At 34.9% G+C, this 19,676-nt stretch overlaps 5 protein-coding genes across 7 annotated transcripts; 3 read left to right on the top strand and 2 right to left on the bottom strand.

The window, feature by feature from the left end:
* The first annotated feature begins 766 nt into the window (after nucleotides 1-766).
* On the top strand, nucleotides 767-4,880 carry Balat (Beta-alanine transporter). The gene is made up of 8 exons (XM_090107809.1): nucleotides 767-828; nucleotides 1,252-1,451; nucleotides 2,062-2,257; nucleotides 2,485-2,743; nucleotides 2,961-3,210; nucleotides 3,475-3,860; nucleotides 3,997-4,175; nucleotides 4,546-4,880. Exons 2-8 carry the CDS (start codon nucleotides 1,252-1,254, stop codon nucleotides 4,858-4,860), a joined length of 1,785 nt encoding a protein of 594 aa, XP_089963935.1. The 5' UTR covers nucleotides 767-828; the 3' UTR covers nucleotides 4,861-4,880.
* A 648-nt stretch (nucleotides 4,881-5,528) lies between these two features.
* LOC149903799 (uncharacterized) lies at nucleotides 5,529-8,394 on the top strand. Its single transcript, XM_090107700.1, has 2 exons — nucleotides 5,529-5,744; nucleotides 6,202-8,394. The coding sequence occupies exons 1-2, from the start codon at nucleotides 5,656-5,658 to the stop codon at nucleotides 8,288-8,290; spliced, it is 2,178 nt and encodes a 725-aa protein (XP_089963826.1). The 5' UTR covers nucleotides 5,529-5,655; the 3' UTR covers nucleotides 8,291-8,394.
* On the bottom strand, nucleotides 8,391-10,939 carry LOC149903798 (dynein axonemal assembly factor 4-like). 3 transcript variants are annotated; one of them, XM_090107703.1, is made up of 4 exons: nucleotides 10,874-10,939; nucleotides 9,821-10,688; nucleotides 8,877-9,076; nucleotides 8,391-8,637 (listed from the first exon to the last, which is right to left on the bottom strand). In XM_090107703.1, the coding sequence occupies exons 2-4, from the start codon at nucleotides 10,665-10,667 to the stop codon at nucleotides 8,404-8,406; spliced, it is 1,281 nt and encodes a 426-aa protein (XP_089963829.1). In that variant the 5' UTR covers nucleotides 10,668-10,688; nucleotides 10,874-10,939; the 3' UTR covers nucleotides 8,391-8,403. The 3 variants fall into 3 exon arrangements, with proteins under 3 accessions (XP_089963829.1, XP_089963828.1, XP_089963827.1); XM_090107702.1 differs by lacking the exon at nucleotides 10,874-10,939 and adding an exon at nucleotides 10,745-10,787; XM_090107701.1 differs by lacking the exon at nucleotides 10,874-10,939 and having other exon boundaries at nucleotides 9,821-10,762.
* A 149-nt stretch (nucleotides 10,940-11,088) lies between these two features.
* Nucleotides 11,089-14,094, top strand: LOC149903797 (phosphotriesterase-related protein). The gene is made up of 6 exons (XM_090107842.1): nucleotides 11,089-11,352; nucleotides 11,516-11,767; nucleotides 12,141-12,398; nucleotides 12,672-12,836; nucleotides 13,115-13,332; nucleotides 13,765-14,094. Exons 1-6 carry the CDS (start codon nucleotides 11,331-11,333, stop codon nucleotides 13,900-13,902), a joined length of 1,053 nt encoding a protein of 350 aa, XP_089963968.1. The 5' UTR covers nucleotides 11,089-11,330; the 3' UTR covers nucleotides 13,903-14,094.
* A 398-nt stretch (nucleotides 14,095-14,492) lies between these two features.
* Nucleotides 14,493-19,420, bottom strand: LOC149903796 (zinc finger CCCH domain-containing protein 15 homolog). The gene is made up of 7 exons (XM_090108160.1): nucleotides 19,322-19,420; nucleotides 18,821-19,022; nucleotides 18,395-18,495; nucleotides 16,853-16,987; nucleotides 16,066-16,332; nucleotides 15,253-15,474; nucleotides 14,493-14,705 (listed from the first exon to the last, which is right to left on the bottom strand). The coding sequence occupies exons 1-7, from the start codon at nucleotides 19,394-19,396 to the stop codon at nucleotides 14,529-14,531; spliced, it is 1,179 nt and encodes a 392-aa protein (XP_089964286.1). The 5' UTR covers nucleotides 19,397-19,420; the 3' UTR covers nucleotides 14,493-14,528.
* Nucleotides 19,421-19,676: the final 256 nt, after the last annotated feature.

Here is a 19,676-nt window from a genome sequence, read left to right as displayed (position 1 = left end):
TCATTAACAATGTATTCCTGTATTGTAACCTTGGACCGAGGGGTCAGTTGTCCTTTCGCTGCTCAATTATGTCACTAATCGAATTGACTGACTGCGCAATGCGAATGAGATAATTGCGCACGCGCATCCCATAAGCAATATTGGGTGATGTTATTGACAGGCTTTTGTTTATAATAAATACGGAAGAAATAAGTTATTATTGCAAAATGGACTATTTCCACCTTTAAAAATAAAAACTGGCTTAGTGTATCTACAGAAATATAACTTATTGCTGCAAAAATGTGATAACCAGTAACGCCAGTTATCGATGATCTTCAAAAATTATATAGGTAACCAGTCAATAAGTATAAATAATGTAACGAACTAAGAAGAAGCCTGAAAAAGTAGAATTTATTTTTTTCAGAGCTTTTATTTTGATCCTCAATGGTTTCTGTTTGAGTGAAAGTCGCTTTATCCCTCCAGTCGCTTTTTTGTTCTTCAGAGTAAACCTAACATGAACGTAATCAAATTGTAACAAAGGGTTTCAACTAGGGTTAACGAGTTTTAACGGAAAACAGTTTTAACTGTAACATGTATACTTAGTTAAAAGTAAAATGAGAGCATTATACAAATAATAAGCCAAGATATAACATACAACAGCTGTAAAATTTTCAGACAGTCTATTTTAGAACACCCTGTATACAGTATAACATGAGAGCGCAAAGGGTCCCGTGTATCTAGGGTCATTACGATGCTAGTTGTCCGGTCCAGGCTGACTAGTTGTGACCACGTCCCTCAACTTGGATGTATTGACCATACGCTCTTTAATCATTCAGTTTATTCAGTAAGGTATGTACAATTGAAATAGAGTAAGGTAGTTTTAGAAAATACGTTTCATATGAAACTTAGTAAAGAACTTAGAGGGTGTTTCTTGAAAAGAAAAACTTAAATTCTCTTCTACATTACACTTTAACGGCAAATGCCGCACAATTTTGACTTTGCATTCGCATTCCGCCACACTCATTATATTCTTCTTTTCTCTAATACTCAAACGCATGAAAAGATACCACGAATCCGGTTCTTCGAGTCGTGTATCAGTATTCCCATACCTACATACACGACTCGATGAGAAATAGTTGAAAAAAATCAATTCAGTACAAAATTACAAGATATTGTTTTGATTTTCCTGTAAAACGTAGCCATGACCCTAAAAATAACATTTTCAATTTCACGACCGCAAATCTAGGAACTTTACTAAATTCGCTTCAACAGATGGACTTTGACGCAATCTTACAAGACGTAGGCGAATTTGGTCGCTATCAGAAACTGGTGATCTACCTGGTGTTACTGCCAGCTGTAATACCATGCGGCTTCCATGCATATGCACAGCTCTTCATGGCTGGTGACGTGAAGCACTGGTGCAAGATACCGGAACTGGAGGGTTACGATGTAGGAGTTGTGAAGAATTTGAGGTACCTACTTAGTGATAAGAGATACAAATTACGTAATGTTTTTGTAAACATGTCGTATCTTTCTGTATTTTAACACGCATTTAACGCTTAACATACTTTCTGTAACCAACTCCTAGGCTCTATTTTGTACCGAATTTAAACGGACAGATTTAATTCAAACTTTTTACACTTATCAAGGATCGTGGCATGTAAAACGCAGAGCAAGGAAGGTCTGGGAAATATTTCGAATTTTATTAAAATATCTTCTAGGTCTAAGTATATAGAACAGTGTTGTAAAAAATAGGCACCTCATTCGTTACTCATGAATTCTAATTTAAAAGCCCTACATTGATACACGTCCGGATATTCTCATTGTTCTGATTGATTGAATAATTACAGTTCTAATCAGATTTAGAAAGATTGTTTTGAAATCCTTGTATGTAGGTACTATTGCTTCTTGTGATGTGTTATTTCTCTTATATTATATAGGTACTATATAGTATATTTAATGTAATGACGTAATTAATAAAAAGCCTATAAAATTCACACAAAAGGGAGACATGGGCGTTATTATAGAGCTATATTATGTATATATGTATTTCAATTGATTCTATTATTGCATTTATTTCAGTATACCATTAGAACTTCGTAACGGTGTTCAAGAATATTCCCAATGCAATATGTACGATTTGAACTACACCGACATTTTAAACCGATACACGACACTCGAAGACGCAGCCATGGATGGAGAAACTGCCGAAATTGTACCTTGTAGGAACGGATGGATGTACGAAAACGTGGTTTATCAAAGCACTGTGGTTACAGAAGTGAGTAGAGTTTTTTAGCAGGTAAATTATGATTATGAAATACATAGCTGGTGTCCAACTGGCAACCAATCTTTGAACACTTTTTACTTGTGTTCTATTTCTCCATTAAAAAAATGCACCACAGTTGTTTCGCATTCTCTACTATTATCTTATTGAACGTTTTACGAACGTTACTTTTACTAAGAACTCTATAAGAATGTTTTTAAAGCTTTTCATTTTCTTTTCAGTGGAATCTAGTTTGCAACAAGAACTTTTTTCCCACACTTGGTCTCGTACTCCTAGCAGTTGGTGGTATCATAGGCAATTATATATTTGGCTATCTTCAAGACACAATCGGTCGAAAGCCGTCCTTCTTCATATATCTTGTAATCGAATGTATATTTGGCGTGGCTACTGCGTTCGCGCAGAATTATTATGTTTGGATTGTGTACAGATTTGGTGTGGGATTTACTGTACCGGCAATAATGGCCACTCCGTATGTTTTGGGTTCGTATATTTATTTATTTGTCGTTTTCCAGTGGTGAATTATTTCCAAAATCTTGAAAAAGCTAAGTTAGTTGATGAAAATAATTTGCTTATTCGAACGACTAATTCATAAAACTTTTATTTTAACTGCAGTTACATTATAAAATCCTGTACAGTTTACAAGTTCATATCTCCATTCTGATGAACTTTATTATAAAAATAAAACTTTCCTTTTTAGCCATTGAATTAGTGGGACCAAAATGTCGAACCCTCTGCACAATACTCTCAAATATAGCGTACTCCATGGGGCTGATCCTCTTGGCTGGTGTGGTCTACCTCGTTAGAAACTGGCGGCACCTAGCTTTGGCTACGACGCTGCCTTTTATATGCTTCTTTCTATATATTTGGCCAATGCCAGAAAGTCCAAGATGGCTACTCGCAAGGGGACAATTTGAAAAAGCTGAAGTTATCTTAAAGAAAATGGCCAGGTGCTGATTTGGATTACATTACTTCCCTAATAGTAAATTTCTTGTAATAACTATGTATGTTTTGTTTTCTAGAACCATAAATTTGTTAAACAAACTAAGTCACTACTACTATTACTACGCCGACCAGCTACCCAAATACTTCGTTAAACTAAAATTTGAAATATGTATAACTAGTACGGTCTATATGTTTCAAAATGACTATTACATAAATTATAGTTGTTAAAATGCTTTAATTACTTACCTACTACCATAATAATGTTTCAGAATTAACGGAAAATCTTTGCCAAAGAACTACATGGTCCACCTTCGGCGTAAATACGAATCTGACAAACTGAAACAAGATCTCGAAAAAGAAAAATCTCGAAAATATGGCATTCTAGATTTATTTAGAACACCGAATCTACGAAAGAAAACAATTATTATCACATTTATTTGGTTCACAAACACAAGTGTGTACGTCGGCTTGTCATATTACGCACCGGTTTTGGGAGGAGATGAATTTTTAAACTTTTTTCTGGCGGGAATCGTAGAGTTGCCAACATATTTATTTTTATGGCCGTCTATGGAACGTCTAGGAAGAAGATGGACGTTGTGTATGAGTATGGTGGTTGGCGGAATCGCATGTTTGACCACATTCTTAGTGCAACATGGTAAACGCAACAAATTAAACATTAATGTATTTCATTCATAATTTGTTATTCGAAAAAAAAACGAAAAGTTTTTCAATCACGTGAAAAATTATCATTTTCGCCTTACTAATATATTTCTAAATATGATTTATTTCAGAGGAAAATGTAACACTTGCTTTGTACTGCGTGGGAAAGATGGGTATTTCTTCGTCATTTGTAGTGTTACCGCTTATGGCTTCCGAACTATACCCGACAGTAGTGAGAGGGCTGGGCATGAGCTTAAGTTCTGTTTTGGGCATGTTGGGACCTATATTTATACCACTTGTTAATTATTTGGTAAGAAGCATTTAGACATATTCTTAGAAAACATTTTTGACGTGACAACGTCTTATAATTCGATAGAGCGAAAAAACATGACTCATGCGGCGTTACCTCGCTCTGAGGCGTTCCATGTAAGGCTTGAAGTGCAAGCGAAAGCGCGGAACGAGCGACAAAGAAGCACAATCGGACGTTGTCACGTTCAACTATCGTCAGTAAACCGACTTTACAGACAACCAATTTTTTTTAATTATTATTTATTGCACACTTTTAGCAATGTATAAAATAAATTTGATAGGATTCGAGTAAATTAAATTGATAAGTAATTTTACACCAGCCATAATATTATGACACTACAGTATTATTAATTACAATAATAACGTTTCAGGGCTCTGATATTATGGTCTTACCCTTGATCATCATGGGAGCGTTACTGGTAGCTGGTGGAATAGCAAGCTTACTTCTTCCAGAAACGCTGAACCAGCATCTTCCACAAACTTTAGAAGATGGAGAGAGAATGGGCCTTGATACAGATTTCTGTTGTAATCCACCAGTCAAAGAACCTATAGATGAGGAAGAAAATGAAAGTCCCTGCAAACATTGTAATGCTCTGTGTTCATGTCAAATGGTCAATATGCCTTTAAATGAAAATGTAAATACTGAAAAAGATCTAGATGCTGTGGAATTCATTTTAGTTAAATGAAGATAGAATTTTTAACGTAAGCAAACATTAAAATTTACAACTTAAAATTTTGAAACTTAAAAGATGGCGTTTTATTTTACTACATAACCCTTTATCATTTTATTAAAATCAAAAGGAATTAATGTTGAATTCATTGAATGTTTGAAAATATTGCTGTGATATCTTCAGTGAGGTTGAGTGTGTTATGAATCTAAATGAAAGATACCACTTTGATCATATAAAACATAATTCAACTGCACCGAGAAAGCAAAATATTTTAGTAATTTGAACACAATATTACAATTTAAAAACAAAGTATCAAAGTGTTACCACATACCGGACCTTATTACCTTGCCTATTAAGTTAATAGGCAAGGTTTATTTTTAACAATAAATAAACCTGCCCCCCTAGACAAGTGGCTTTCTATTAGCGTAAAGTTCAATAGAATAGATTATGAATGTATGAGATTGACGTTTGATTACGACGGCGACGACGATTGCTTACGTCAATCTCATACATTCATATTTCATAATCTATTCTATTGAACTTTACGCTAATAGAAAGCCACTTGTCTAGGGGGGCTGTACACACTACGGTACACACAAATAGCTTTCCAATATATATTACTATTAATACTCTATGCAAATAGCACAGCTCTTTTGTGTTGTCTATTGCGCCATCGACCAGTTGTCATTCCCGAATGTCATTTGTCAATATCATATGTCCGAATTGTAATCGGCAATTTTAATTAAAAAATTATAAAATATGAAATAAAATTCATTTTATGTTACAACGAATACGAAAAAATATTACATTATGGCATCTTTTCTACGCAGTAATATTGTCACACGATATTTAAAACGACCTTTTCTACAAAACAAACGCAATTCTGGATACGTTGTATTGTAAGTTTTACAGTTTATATTTATTATAATTCTAGTTTTTAATAGATAGATATGCAATTATAATTCAAGAAATGACTATCTTGTATCTTTTAGAAATTCACATAACTATACAAAAGGTAACCTGTTAAAATCAAAATAAAGATAAGAATAGTATAACCAATGTTCATAAAATTTTTGCATAATATTTCATATTAATATTTGCCCAGGTTTACCAGGACACAACTTCTTCTTTATTTACTTTGAAGAAATGTCTAAGTTATTTATATATTTCATACAATTATAGATTATTAAAATCAATCAAATTTCAAAAGAATTTACTCATTGAGTTGGTGGTTTCTGATTCAACACTGGCACTTCAAGTTACATTTTTATCTAGATTGAAATCCAATATTTTTTATTCTTATTTGACTTATATTTTGTAAATACCTCTTGTACATTCATTATAATTTATTTACAGAATTCCCGAAATTGGTGAAGATTCAGATAATAATGTTCTACTTACTGAAAATGGGTTACCCGAATTCAATGACATAACAATTGAAAAATGTATTGCTGCTATCAGTAAACTCAGTTTGGAGTATGAGAGTGGAGTACAAAGTATTGAAGAGTCTTGCAATGATTGCAAAAACGCATTTACTGAAATCTTTCAACCTTTAGAGAAACTTGACAATCAACTAGAATTAACATGGGGTGTGGCTAAAACTTTATACTTGGGTAACAGCTCACTTATGCCCACTAAATCCTATATACAAATTCACCAAAGAGCCCATAAAGCTAGATCAACAAAGTTTAACAGTGTACCCATTTACAATGCCGCAATTAATGAGAAAAACCGTCTCAAAAAATTAACTGATGAAGAGCAAAGGTTGTTAGATAAGTATATTCTAGAAGGTAAACTAAACGGACTTGATGTTAAAGGATTGAAACGTGAGAAATTAGACAACATTCTAAACTTACTACAAAAAGAAAGACAGTTGTTCCGCGATAAGGTTAATATGGCTACTAAAGTCTTCAGTAGTTTCATCAATGATGAGCAGTTGGCTAAGGAGTTCCCAGAAAGCCTGGCAAAAATAATGTCAGTGAATAACAATGCTAGCAAAGGGCCGTGGAAGATCACATTACAGCCACATATTTACGAACCATTTATGGAGTACTGTCCTGATCCGACGTTACGATGGAATGCATGGCAGGCTCATGTCCAACGTTGCTCTGGATATGCAAATAAAGATTTTGAAACCAGTACCCATGTGCAGCAAATACGTGGCTATCGGTCAGAACAAGCTAAGATGTTAGGATATGATACATACGCCGATATGAGCATGGAAACTAAAATGGCCGGGTCCATCGAAAATGTTTACAACTGCTTAGATATGTTACTGGAAAATGCGCGTCCGATGCAAGATGTCGAACTTGAATCATTACAAAACTTTGCAAATGAAAGAGGCTTCGATAAGAAATTAGAGCATTGGGATATTCCTTATTGGCAGAGGAAACAGAAGTGGTCTTTATACAATTTCGATGAAAACAAAATACGCGAATACTTCCCTCTTCCTAGGGTTATCACCAGCTTGTTCAACTTGTGCAGTACATTATTTAAAATACAAATTGTCGAGCGATCGAATGTACACACGTGGCATAAGGATGTTAAATTTTACGATATATATGATGAATCCAGTAACACTCCTATCGCCGGGCTATACTTGGATCCATATGCGCGACAGGATGAAAAGATTCGCGTATACGACGACGCTGGTTGGCATGTTTCGATCCGCAACAAATGTGCTTTGACATCAACAAATCCTTTATCAGCCTTAATATTCAACTTCCAAGCACCTACTGACAAGCAACAATCTCTTTTGACTTTCAAAGAGGTAGGTGCTTTATTCCAAAGGTTTGGGCATTCTTTACGTCATTTGCTGACGAAAGCTAATTATTCTGAAGTTGCGGGGTTGTCTAATGTAGAATGGGATGCAGCAGAAGTGTGTGGTCACGTAATGACGCATTGGCTCTATGACCCACATACTATTCGAGCTATCAGTGGACACTATCACACTGAAGAACCACTGCCTGATGAAATAATACAGAATTTACAAAAAGTCAGAAGTCACATGACTGGTTACAATTTATGCAAGGAATTGTACAAGTCTCGGTTAGATTTAGAGTTATATTCAAAGACTACTTTCTGGCGCGACCTGGTAAGAGAATTATGGCCGAAATACAATGCAATGCCATTTGACAAATATGATTCTCATCTTCTGTCCTTCACGAGTATATTTTCGGAAGAATGGGGTGCCGCGTATTATTGCCATTTGTGGTCGAAAATGATTGCAGCGGATATTTACAGCGCTTTTGAGGAAGCAAGAGAAGGTGACCAAGATGTTTTGGCCATTGGAAAGAGATACAAAGATAGTTTCCTGTCAGTAGGTGGTAGCTGTCATCCGAGCGAAGTTTTCAGAAGGTTCCGTGGAAGGGATCCTTCACCGCAAGCTCTACTTAACAACCTTGGGTTATCTAAACAGACAGTAAAGATAACTGACGAGAAGTAATATTGTACGAATTGTAAAATAATTTCTATAAACTGTTGCAATTTATTTATGTTAATGCAAAATGCAAAACTAGAAATAAAACTCTTGATTTAGTGTTAGATTTATTTTGGTGTTTAATCTGAGTCTGGGTTTTGTTCCCATGCTCTTTCCATATCATAGATATCCTTTTTGATGTTTTCGTCATCTGGTAATAGTTTAGAGGCGGCTTTCATCTCGTCGATAGCTTTATTGAGGTATCCTAATCGAGCTAGACCGGCGGCTCTACGTGCGATGCATTTGGCCCGACTGCGCCTGTTTCCTTCGCATGCCGGTTTCATCAAATCTAAAGCTGAAGAACAATCTGTCACCTGTAATGTGTATTGCGTTAAGCTTTATGTACAATCAAGTTAGTATTCGAACTTTTAAACATTAAAAACTTTAGCGAACGTAGTCACGGGCAGATTGAGATATTATCGTCAATAAAATAATGAATACAATCACGTTTGAAATCATAAAAGAATACTACACCATTTAGTTATTCATCCGACAGCGCCTGCATGTCCTCCAATTAAGAGAGAGAGATTGTCTAGGAATAATTAAAACTTACACATTTATTAAAGTTTCCCAAAGCGAAGTGTGTAGCCGCTCTATTTGCGTACAAAGTTGGTAGTTTATCGGACAACGTGATGCCGTGTGTGTACGCGCTAATCGCGCCCAGATAGTTGCCGTTGCGAAAGAACTCATCTCCTTTTTCCTTACACCACTGCGGATCTTGTTCTTCGGGACGTAAATCTTCGGAAACGAAACCTGTTGAAAGTTGATCATACTGAAATATAGGATATATTTTAATGAATTAAATACAATATGCCTGTGCACGAAATCCGCCTAGCCGGTCGGTAGACGCGACACGTTTTGTATTAATATCGCAGCAACTAACGTGTTAAATACTTTATGGCGCCGTTTCATTAGTCGTTAACTCGTTCGGTATACAGCATACGGGGAGTCCCCGCAGGCGAGTTAACAACCAATGAAAGCAAGTTCCCCGCATGCTTAATACCGACCGTGATATCGACCAATGAAATTCATCGGTCAATATACAGCTTGCGGGTCTTAAGTCAAATCCAATTGTAACTCCTTACACAATGTTTCTGACGCGCCATGCCTCTTTCTATTTTTTAGTAAAGTTCGCACCCAAAACCTTTTTTTCTTTTTCTTCAGTGAGGCTAATAGTTTCTTCTTCAATAAGACACAGGCACTAAAAATTGCTCCACATAACATTAATTGTTGATCCATGACAAGAACGTCTGTTTCAGTGCCACTCTTGTTAATAACTGGCGACGTAAAATGGAGGTTCTCCCTACACCCCGCATGCGGGCCCTATCGACTAATGAAAACGGTTCCCCGAATGCTGGCCCTATGGCACGCGTTCCAGAAATCTCTCGCACCCCGCATGCGGGCCCTATCGACTAATGAAACGGCGCCATTACTCGATTATTCATTAACAGTTAACAATTGTTCACCAACATATTTAAGTATGATAATATAATATACCAATAGCTCTTCTAGCTTGTGTAATATTCTTCAACCAAGCTTCTTCCTCTTGAGCGGTCGATTCCCTACTCGGCGTAGGAAACGTCCTCGGCGTATGTTTAATCTCTACTTGTCCCGACTCGCGTAATTTTGGTAATATACGTTTAGCTACTTCGTCTTTCTTCTTTTCAATGTATTCAGACTTGACTGGAGTTTTAACCGGTATTTTGACGATCGGTCGACTTGGTTTTTTTACTGGTTTTTTCTCGACTTTTGGGACGACATCTTCATCAGGCAACTCGACTATTGATACACCTCTGTTTGTATTATTTGCACAATTTTCAATTTTACATTGCTGAAAGTTGTCTGTAATGTTGTTGAGCCTCCAATTTTCCAAATCGTCCATCGCTTTATTTCGTTCCGCATCTCTTCGGGAATCCATCAGATTATGCTGCTTGTTATCGATGTCCATCGCTTGTTGAACAGTAAATCTATCTAATTGACTTTTCTTTATAGCCCTTTCCTCAGATGCTGCTTTAGCTTTTTCTTGACATTCCAGTAAAATTTCTTCACGCAGTTTCGCTTTTTCATTTTTGCTTAGTGTCTTTTCTAACACGTCCCAATCAAGTTCTTCTTTTTTTTTTAAATCAAAAATGATTAGGTTGTCTTGTAGTGTACATTTACTTTTAGCACTATCTATATCATGCTGCAAAAACACTTCAAACAAAAATGGATTGAAATGCGCCTTTATGTATTTATCGGTGGTAAAAAGATCAACTCTTTTTCTGTACACCGGGTCCAGAGGAATCCTTACATTGACTGTGTTTAAAGTTTGTGTCCACGTATAATCCTTAACCATTATAGGCATTTTGAATAGATCACTTTAATCCTGAAATAACTCTTATTATTGTTTCGATAGTATGATTATAACAAATTATACGTTACCATGGCATTTGCGTATACTTTTTAGTAAGTTATGGGCTGTGGTTATGACACAGTGAGTATATGTTTATCTGGGATTAGTGGGCTAATTTATTTACATATTTATTATTTATACTTAACATTGCAAGTTACCTAATTTGTTTCATCTTTTCGTATAGGTAATTTGAATCCTTCATATTGATGAAAATACTCGAAAACATTACATATGTAACCTTTATGTAACATTTGTGTCCAATTTCTACGGCCGACATATGCATAATTTTCTGGAATAAAAAAGCTGTCTTATCACTCTGACATTTGCACTGATAGTATATTGTCAATTGTCAAATAGATCAGCTGGCGTTGGCATCTGTAAACAATGTAAACAATAATAATTGTGAAATCAAGGCTTGTTATAATGTAAATAATAGGAAAACAAGTTGCTATCAGTTATGAGTAAAATAATTTAAATAGATAAACAAATGATATATTGCAGGGATTTTATTATCAAGCTGATAAAATTATATCTCGTAAGTCCCAGAAGAACATCTTCCTTAGGAACGATCTTATTTTTCATTCGTATTGCTTTTTGATCATAAATAACAAGAAAATGAGTGCCATAATTCAAACAGGTAAGTTCAAAACTTAAATTGAACTCTATCTATTTATAGTATGCTATTAATTAAAAATAAATGCACATTTCAATTTAAGTGTTTTTTTTATATTATTCATTGAATTAAATGTTACAGAATATTTTAATTTCGCTTTGATTTAATACTGTATGTATTCTTTCAGTTTTAGGGGATGTACACCCCAGTGCATTAGGCAGAACTCTAACACATGAACATCTTTCAATGGAGTTCACCCATTTCTATAAAGAGCCACCAAAAGAAATTGCAGATAAATTTCAGACTGGCTTTAGTCTCGAAAATGTGGGGTTTCATAGGCAGTATCCATATAGCTCTAAAAATAATTTAATATTCAATGATTTAAAGGCAAAGGAAGCAGTGTTAAATGATGTACTGGCTTATAAGAAGTATGGTGGAGGTAAATCATAGTTTTTAGTTTTTTACATTTCTAAGTATAGTTATTTTTCTTCCCATTAAATTTAGTTCTTTATTATCAACTAGCTGTGCCGCGCGGTTTCACCCGCATAACCCGAATTTTTCAAATTGGACTAGTAATTTCTGAGACCAGCGCGTTCAAACAAACAAACAAACTCTTCAGCTTTTTAATATTAGTATAGTATAGATAAGGCTTTATATCATAGTATAGTGTTAGAATTGTTATAAAATTATAATTAAAACTAAATTTATATTACCTTCTCTAGAATAAACAGAGTAATCGCTGGATAATTTAAGGTAATTGTCCAGTTCAAGTAAGTAAGTAGTAAGTACCAACCTCTATTTTCACACTACAGGAACAATAGTTGAGAACACAACAGAGGGTATTAAACGAGACATTGATTTCTATAAGCAGTTATCAGAAAAAAGCAAAGTTCATATAGTAGCTGGTACAGGTTATTATATAGCTGATGTGCAAAACAACAGTACTATGGGGAGTACTGCAGAAGATATGTATAATCATATGCTGAAAGAGATGACTGAAGGCTGTGTTGACTATCCTACAGTAAAAACTGGCTTTATGGGAGAGATTGCTAGTGTTTGGCCGATTAAAGGTAAACACTTATGAAGTTGACTATGCTGTAAAAAATTGTAACATTTCCTAATGTTTTCTTATAAAAATATGAAAAATATAGTAGGTTAGTCAAAAGTTACAGAAAGCGTCACATATTGATAAAGAAAATTCAGATTATTGAAAAAATTTCGATTTCAGTAATTCATGCAAAAAAAGTTATTGCTGTTTGGCTGTTTGTTAATTTTTTTTACGAATCAACAAAAAAAAGATGTTCTACATACCTACTTTATTCAATCGTATTTTATACTTCCAGATTTCGAAAGAAAAGCAATAAAAGCAGCAGGAGAACTTCAAGCACAAATTGGTTGCGGTGTTAGTTTCCACCCGCATAGAGAACCGGAAGCGCCGTTCGAAATTATCCGCATTTACTCAGAATCTGGCGGGAAAATTGATAAAGTTGTCATGTCTCATTTGGATCGTAAGTTTGCTAGTTGAAAAAAATAAAAAAATAAAGAGAGATATATTTTCGTAACGAATGTATAAAGGCACCTATTTTGTTTGAATTAATAGTTTTTAGTAAGTATATTAAGTCTCTAAAGTGGGAATCTAACGAAATAATTAAATTAAATAAAAATTAACTAACTATATTGGATTTTATTGATTCATATTTCTAAAGACCATAATTCTGAAACATTCTCTGGTAAGATAGGTTACATTTTAAAATGACTAATTTTATTAATCTCTTACATTTTACAGGTACGCTCCTTGATTTCGACAAGCTCGCAGAGTTTTCCGAACTTGGTACATATTGCCAGTTTGATTTATTCGGCGTGGAAGTGTCATACTACCAATTACATGTTCCTACTGATATGCCTTCGGATGCTCAAAGGATGAACATGATTAAAGGATTGGTTGATGATGGCAAGGAAAATAGAATCTTGATGTCTCATGATGTGCACACTAAACATAGATTGGTATGTACTTATGTTTATTTTTGTTGTACCTTAAATAATGTACGAGTTACGCTCATTGAGGTAATTAAAACGCACATGATGCGTCCTGTCATTTCTGAACTGAAGCGTCCTGGCATTTCTGAACTAAGTAAATAGGTATAATTAGTTTACCATAACACGGCGAACAGGTTTTTACTTATATAACCCGAGCAGATAGAGAGTTCATCCATTTGTTTTTAAAGTTTGTAAAAAAAAATAACGAAAATAAATAGCAATCAATTATAACGCAAACAATATAACAAACTCAACAAAAACAACAATATCAATAAAAGCAACTATAACTCGGAGTGCGTTTTTTTGCAACGCGTGAGCGAGAACGCATGCGGGCGGACGCCATCTTCAGATCTATTCTCTATATGCTCGGGTTATAACAATTTACTATTTATTTTTCAGATTGATTTCGGAGGTCACGGATATTGCCATATAATTAATAACATTCTACCACGAATGATAGCTAAAGGCTTCTCTCAAGCTCAAATCGACAAAATAACGATTGAGAACCCCGCGGAATGGCTTACTATCAAGAAGTAGAAAACAGTCACTTAATATTAAGGAAAATGTTGCCATATTTACATTGTTATTTATTTAATAAGGAAACAATAATATATTTTATTAAACTATAAATTTTAAAAGTTTTATAAACGTTGTTTGTTGTTTTACACTTTTATAAATTAAGCTTATATTTAAAAGAAAACTATTTTTCGTAATCTATATTGTTAGTATTAAAGTATATTAATAAAATTATTGTTACGAAACTATATTTGGTTTTAATTTCTCCTTGAATAGGTATCCTAATAAGTGATAAGGCTTGAAAATGGCTATCGTATGCAATATCGACAGAAGCCTAAAGGTATTTTTTAAGAATATAATTAGAAAGTTGGCTATACACCAATAATAAATAAACTGCACCTACCTGAATTACTTGTAACATCGATACGAGTTTAGCATCGACAACGGATTTAATTTAGGCCATTGAGCTATGTTCTGTATACTATCATTCCATTGACCATGCATGTTAAATTTAGTATTCTCATTTCTATAAATATTTCTCTCTTAAATCTTTCTCTTTGTACATACTTTAACCAACCACAGTACAAAAATACCCAAATAAAAGTCACCCACATTATAAACCAAGTTTATTACAATATCTGTACAGGTTAATCATCAAGGTCCAGGTTTTCTAGCTCCTCGTCCAGGTCCTCAGCGAGAAAGAGGTTCTCATTAATTGGCACAGCCCCCATATTTTCTTCTTGTGGCTTTTCATCACCATTTTCTAAATCTTTACCTAGCTTTTCTAACCTATCGTCAGTCGCTTTCGTGCCTGAATCATCCACCTGGAATTTTACATTTTCATTAAAGTTATTGATTCAAACGTGCATGTGCCATGTGGTGTAACTTATATTACAGAGCTGCTTTAACTTTTTTGATCTTTCATTTTAATATTCAGTACCTATTTATTTTCTTGTTAAGCTATTGCATAGCTTCTATCGCGGGCCTTGAGCGCGGGGACCGAATCCAGAAATTTAGTAACGAAAAACCTCACGCTCCCCACTCCGACGGGCGCGGAGATGTGGCTTGAAGGCATAGCATGCAATAGCTTTACCGCGGCAGTCCCCGAGTGCCACACGTCTTTTTTTTATTACAGCCATGACAATATTTTATTTTATATTATGGTAACCTTATTAATAAAGCCTCAACATGGTGCAGAGTTATTACCTCCAAATTTCAGGCTGTTACCAGAAATATATGATATATAAGAAATGTATATGCTGTATGATGCAAAATTTATGCTTGAAGTGCTCAACAAATATTTTCCTTAAATACAAACAATACTAAACAATCCATCTACTCAAAATTTCACAATAGCTTTTAATATCATACCTCGCAAGCCTCCATCCCGATGAGCTCCAGCTCGATATTCCTATATTCCTCCTTCTCCTCATCCTCATGGAACTTCCCAAGATCGAACGCCTCGTCCCCATCATCATCAGCATCAGCAGCCATCGCTGGGTCAAACGAGAACATCTCTCGTCCAGAAAGACCAACCGCTCGACCCGCTTTGTAGTCACTGCGGCGTTGTTCCTCCACTTTGTTGAGTAGTTCCTGTGAAATTAATATTAATTTGTTAAACAATACTATTTTTTGCTTGAATAGGCTATGAAACTATAGGAGCAATTTGAAAAATTACTTGAATTGAATCTATACATATAAAAGAAAGTCGTGTTAGTTACTCCACTTATAACTCAAGAACGGCTGAACCGATTTAGCTGAAAATTGGCAGGGAGGTAGTTTAGAGCCAGGAGAAGGACATAGGATACTAAATATGTACCACGGGCGAAGCCGGGGCGGACTGCTAGTAGGCTATAAAACTATAGGAGCAATTTGAAAATTTACTATCAATCATCAATCTTCGGCATCGTCCAACGTACTTTGAAGTTGATCAAATGGTCTGGTAGCATTAATAGTACGCTGGATCAACCATCGTCGATTAAAAAACAGCAATATACAAAATTGAAAATATTAGACTATACAATTAACATTCGACTTTATGAATTAATACAGTATACGGAATATTTTAATCTGTAAAGATCAAAACACACTATGTTTTTATCTCTTTTAAGCTGTTAAAAACTACCCTACATGGCAAATTGAAATTCTATAGAGTAAATCTTAACAAAAACTCCTTCTATATACCTGTTTCTCTTTAATCTTCTTCTTCTTCCACGCCAAGAAGGTTTCCAGCGTGATCTTAGTTTGATTTGGTCCAAGAGCCGCTCTCTCTCTTTCTATTAAATCGACAAGAGATATCTCATTCTTCTTCTCTTCCATTTTCTTCTTGTCCCGTTTGAGCACAAAGCCGGGAGGTAAAGCGTGTCTGTATATACATTTGGTGCCCGCTGGACATTCCCAGAACCAACCGTATTTCGATTTCTCGACGGCATCAATGAAATGCTTGCAAATCTGTGGAATAAAAAATTTTTATTAAGAAATTTTATTTTTATTTTTAAGCCCTATAAAGAAACATAGATATATGAAGACATACATAACTGAAATACAGCTGATAATTATCAAATTATGTAGAGGAAATAACATCAACTGTCAACTTTTTCACATACCCACAATTCTAGTTAACATTACAAAAATAAACTGGTTTCATATTACTTTTGACGGCCTCCTCGGTACAGTGGTTGACGCGTGAGCGTAAAACCAAGGGGTCCTGGGTTCGATTCCTGGTGGAGACGAAGAAAAAAAATGTCTCGGTCTGGTAGGACACAGAAGGCTGATCACCTACTTGTCCCTAAAGAAAATCGATCAGTGAAACAGATGTATATTGCATCTGCCCCCTTACCCCACTAGGGGACATGGGACTTCACTTATATTACTTGTAGGAAATATTTTTTGTTATAAATATATGTTTAGAATATTTTTTTAAAAGTACCCACAATATTAAATAAAGCAACAGTATTAAAAATATACATACAATATCAGTAGAAGGCCGCTGCTTGTTGCCCTCTCCGTGTTTTTTCTCTACCACTTCCTTGAGTTTGTCTTCATCCCAGTTATCCATGTTGTCTTCATCGTCACGCATATCCACATAGAGTGATCGCTTCTCGGCCTAAAAGACGGTTTAAAAAACGAATAAAATATGTGGCTATATCATTTGTATGTTCAGAATGTAGGTAAAATCAGCATTATAAAAAATTTCAATATATCTTGTTGTTTTGTAAGATGAATTTCTATTCCTATATAGACACTAGCGGTCCGCCCGGGCTTCGCCCGTGGTACCTACATGTTTAAACTATCCTATCTCTCAAGTTGGATCGAACTGCACATGGTGTGCGAATTTTATTATAATCGGTTAAGTGGTTTAGGAGTCCATTGATTGCAAACATGAGATTTATATATATTAACCTTTAACTGACGTGGTATACGTCTCACAGACGTCGTTATTTTTATTATAACAATATTTTTCAAATAACGTGACGTGCAGCGTTATCCCTCCCGCTACCTTTCCATCCCGCCATCTTGTTGCCGCCAGTCACGGCCACCAGCGCACCGAGTGCACAGGTGTTCCCACAGGAGCGATCGCCGTCTCACAGACGTAAGTACGGTGTTTATGTACAAAAACTAAGCATGTCTCTTGGTCGTCACCTCTGTGTTTACGTAAGTAGCCACATAGGGTCTCGTTGACGTCACATCGGTTTTAATTTTATTCAATTTCGCAGAATGCCTAGAAAAAAGAAATCTGCACCAAAGAGTATGCCACAAACACCTATGCTAGCTAGGAGTATGCCAAGGAAACGGGAAAGAACCCCAGTTGAAATATCAACTTCTCCACCGGCACTGCATTGGACCAACCGACATGCCTGAACCTCCTCCGTCGCTAAAAGCCAAGCTAATCTGGAACCTGGAACTCGGAAGACGTTTGCAATATGTCCAAGTCGCCTAAAAAGAAGTACAAAGTAATATTGTTATCAATGCAGAAAGCCAATGTGTCTTACATGCTGTCTTCAAATATGCAATGACTGTATACTACGACGTTGAAAATGTACCGAATATGTGCCTTGTCATTTTTTTTGTTATTGAAGAAAGACTAATTATTTTTGTTATTTTTTAATTATAATAGAAAGAAGTAAAGATTATTTAAGTTCATTTGTCGATTGATGAGTAGATTTATAAAAAAAAAGAGTTCCTAAATTTACCTAAGCAATTATAGTGTATTCATGAATAAATGTTGATTATTATTAAATTAAGGACAGTAGTTTTATTTTATCTGTAATTAATTGTTCTAAAACATGTATGAATCAATTTGTAAAACCGTTACAGTATAGTATTGTTTAATTTATATTATTTTATTTCAATTTAATTTTTAACGTCTATGAGACGGTACTGCGGCGTTAAAGTTACATTTAGACCAGGACGTCAGCCAAAGGTTAAGATTATATTCACATACTACCTTGTGTACTTGAAGAAGAGGGTTCTTTTACAAAATAAATTTAAAAAAGAACATAAAATAATATACCTTTCTTTCTATAGTCAAGTCGTGTGAGAATTTACATCTATCACCCTTTGCACATTGTCCTTGCTTGAAGAATGCACATACCACTGATTTTGGGTCAGTACCTGCAAAAAGGAATTAATGAAGTTGACTTAGTATAGGTAGGGACTGCATTTGAGATATTTAAATAAATTATTTAACGAATAAAGTGAAATTCATACAACAGTTTCATCTTAGAAACAATCTTGTGTACAGCTTTTACAAATACAGAATTTATGGGATTTCTATAATATTTATAGAATATTGTAAATCAGATCTAACAGAATCTAAGAGCTAATCTAATCTAATCTAAGCTAATCTAAGCTAATCTAACCACATGCGAGCAAAATAAAGATATTTGATTTCAATAAGAATAGACTTTATTTTTAAAAGGTAAATATGGTCACATACCTTTCTCAACTTTCTGAGTCTGTACAGGTTTGAATAGCGCTGCTAATTCCTTCTGCTCCTTCAGTTTTTGTTCCTTTTCCTTCTTTTTATCTTGTACAGGCTGCGCGGGGTGAATACCACCACTTTTTACTTGTTTTTCTACTTGCTGAATAAACTTTTGCTGTTTTGCACCTTTTTTGTTTTTGAGACCAAAGGTCTTGTCCTGAAAAATTAATTTTAATTACATCTATCTAATGATTTAACACTATTTATAAAAACATTTGAGTGCCATAGCCCATAGTGTGCGGGGTAGAAATATCCAGCCAGACCATTTAGTAAATTTTATAACTGAATGAAAGCCTATATTTCAGTAGATAAGATATAAGTATATAGATTCAATTTCATATAGTATCCTGTGCTGTATACCCCCATTTTAGGATACCCCAGGTAACAACTGTATAACAGGAACGATAAGAAAGGAGAAACAAAATTCAACACAAATCAACAACAAATAGTACTTACTTCAATAACTTTCTCCTTCTTTTTTTGTTCTGTCTTCTTGCTGGCTCCAGCACCACTGGCTTTCTTCGGTGGCATGGTTAGTTTTTGTAGAGAACTATTCAACTACTTAATACTAGGTATTAATAATAAATAGTTAGGAAATTAAATTAATTCGGCTATGCCGTTACTGATGATTGGCGTATTACATCAGCAGAGGTTGAGAAAATATTATTTCTCCAATTTTCGATTTCACACCGTGGTCCAAGGAACCGAGAAATAAGTATTTTGACACGAGACAGATTGAGCCTTTGACAGATTGTCAAAGTCGTTATGTGCGTGGCGTCTGGCTAAAAGCGGGATAATCTTGGGATAATTT

Source organism: Colias eurytheme, chromosome 12, assembly GCF_061535395.1.
Source record: "Colias eurytheme isolate Ceu_HAF_F1 chromosome 12, ilColEury1 Martin Lab GWU primary, whole genome shotgun sequence".
Taxonomy (NCBI): Eukaryota; Metazoa; Arthropoda; class Insecta; order Lepidoptera; family Pieridae; genus Colias; species Colias eurytheme.
The sequence above is the reverse complement of the archived record's forward strand: the minus strand, read 5'-3'. Positions and strand labels throughout refer to the sequence as shown.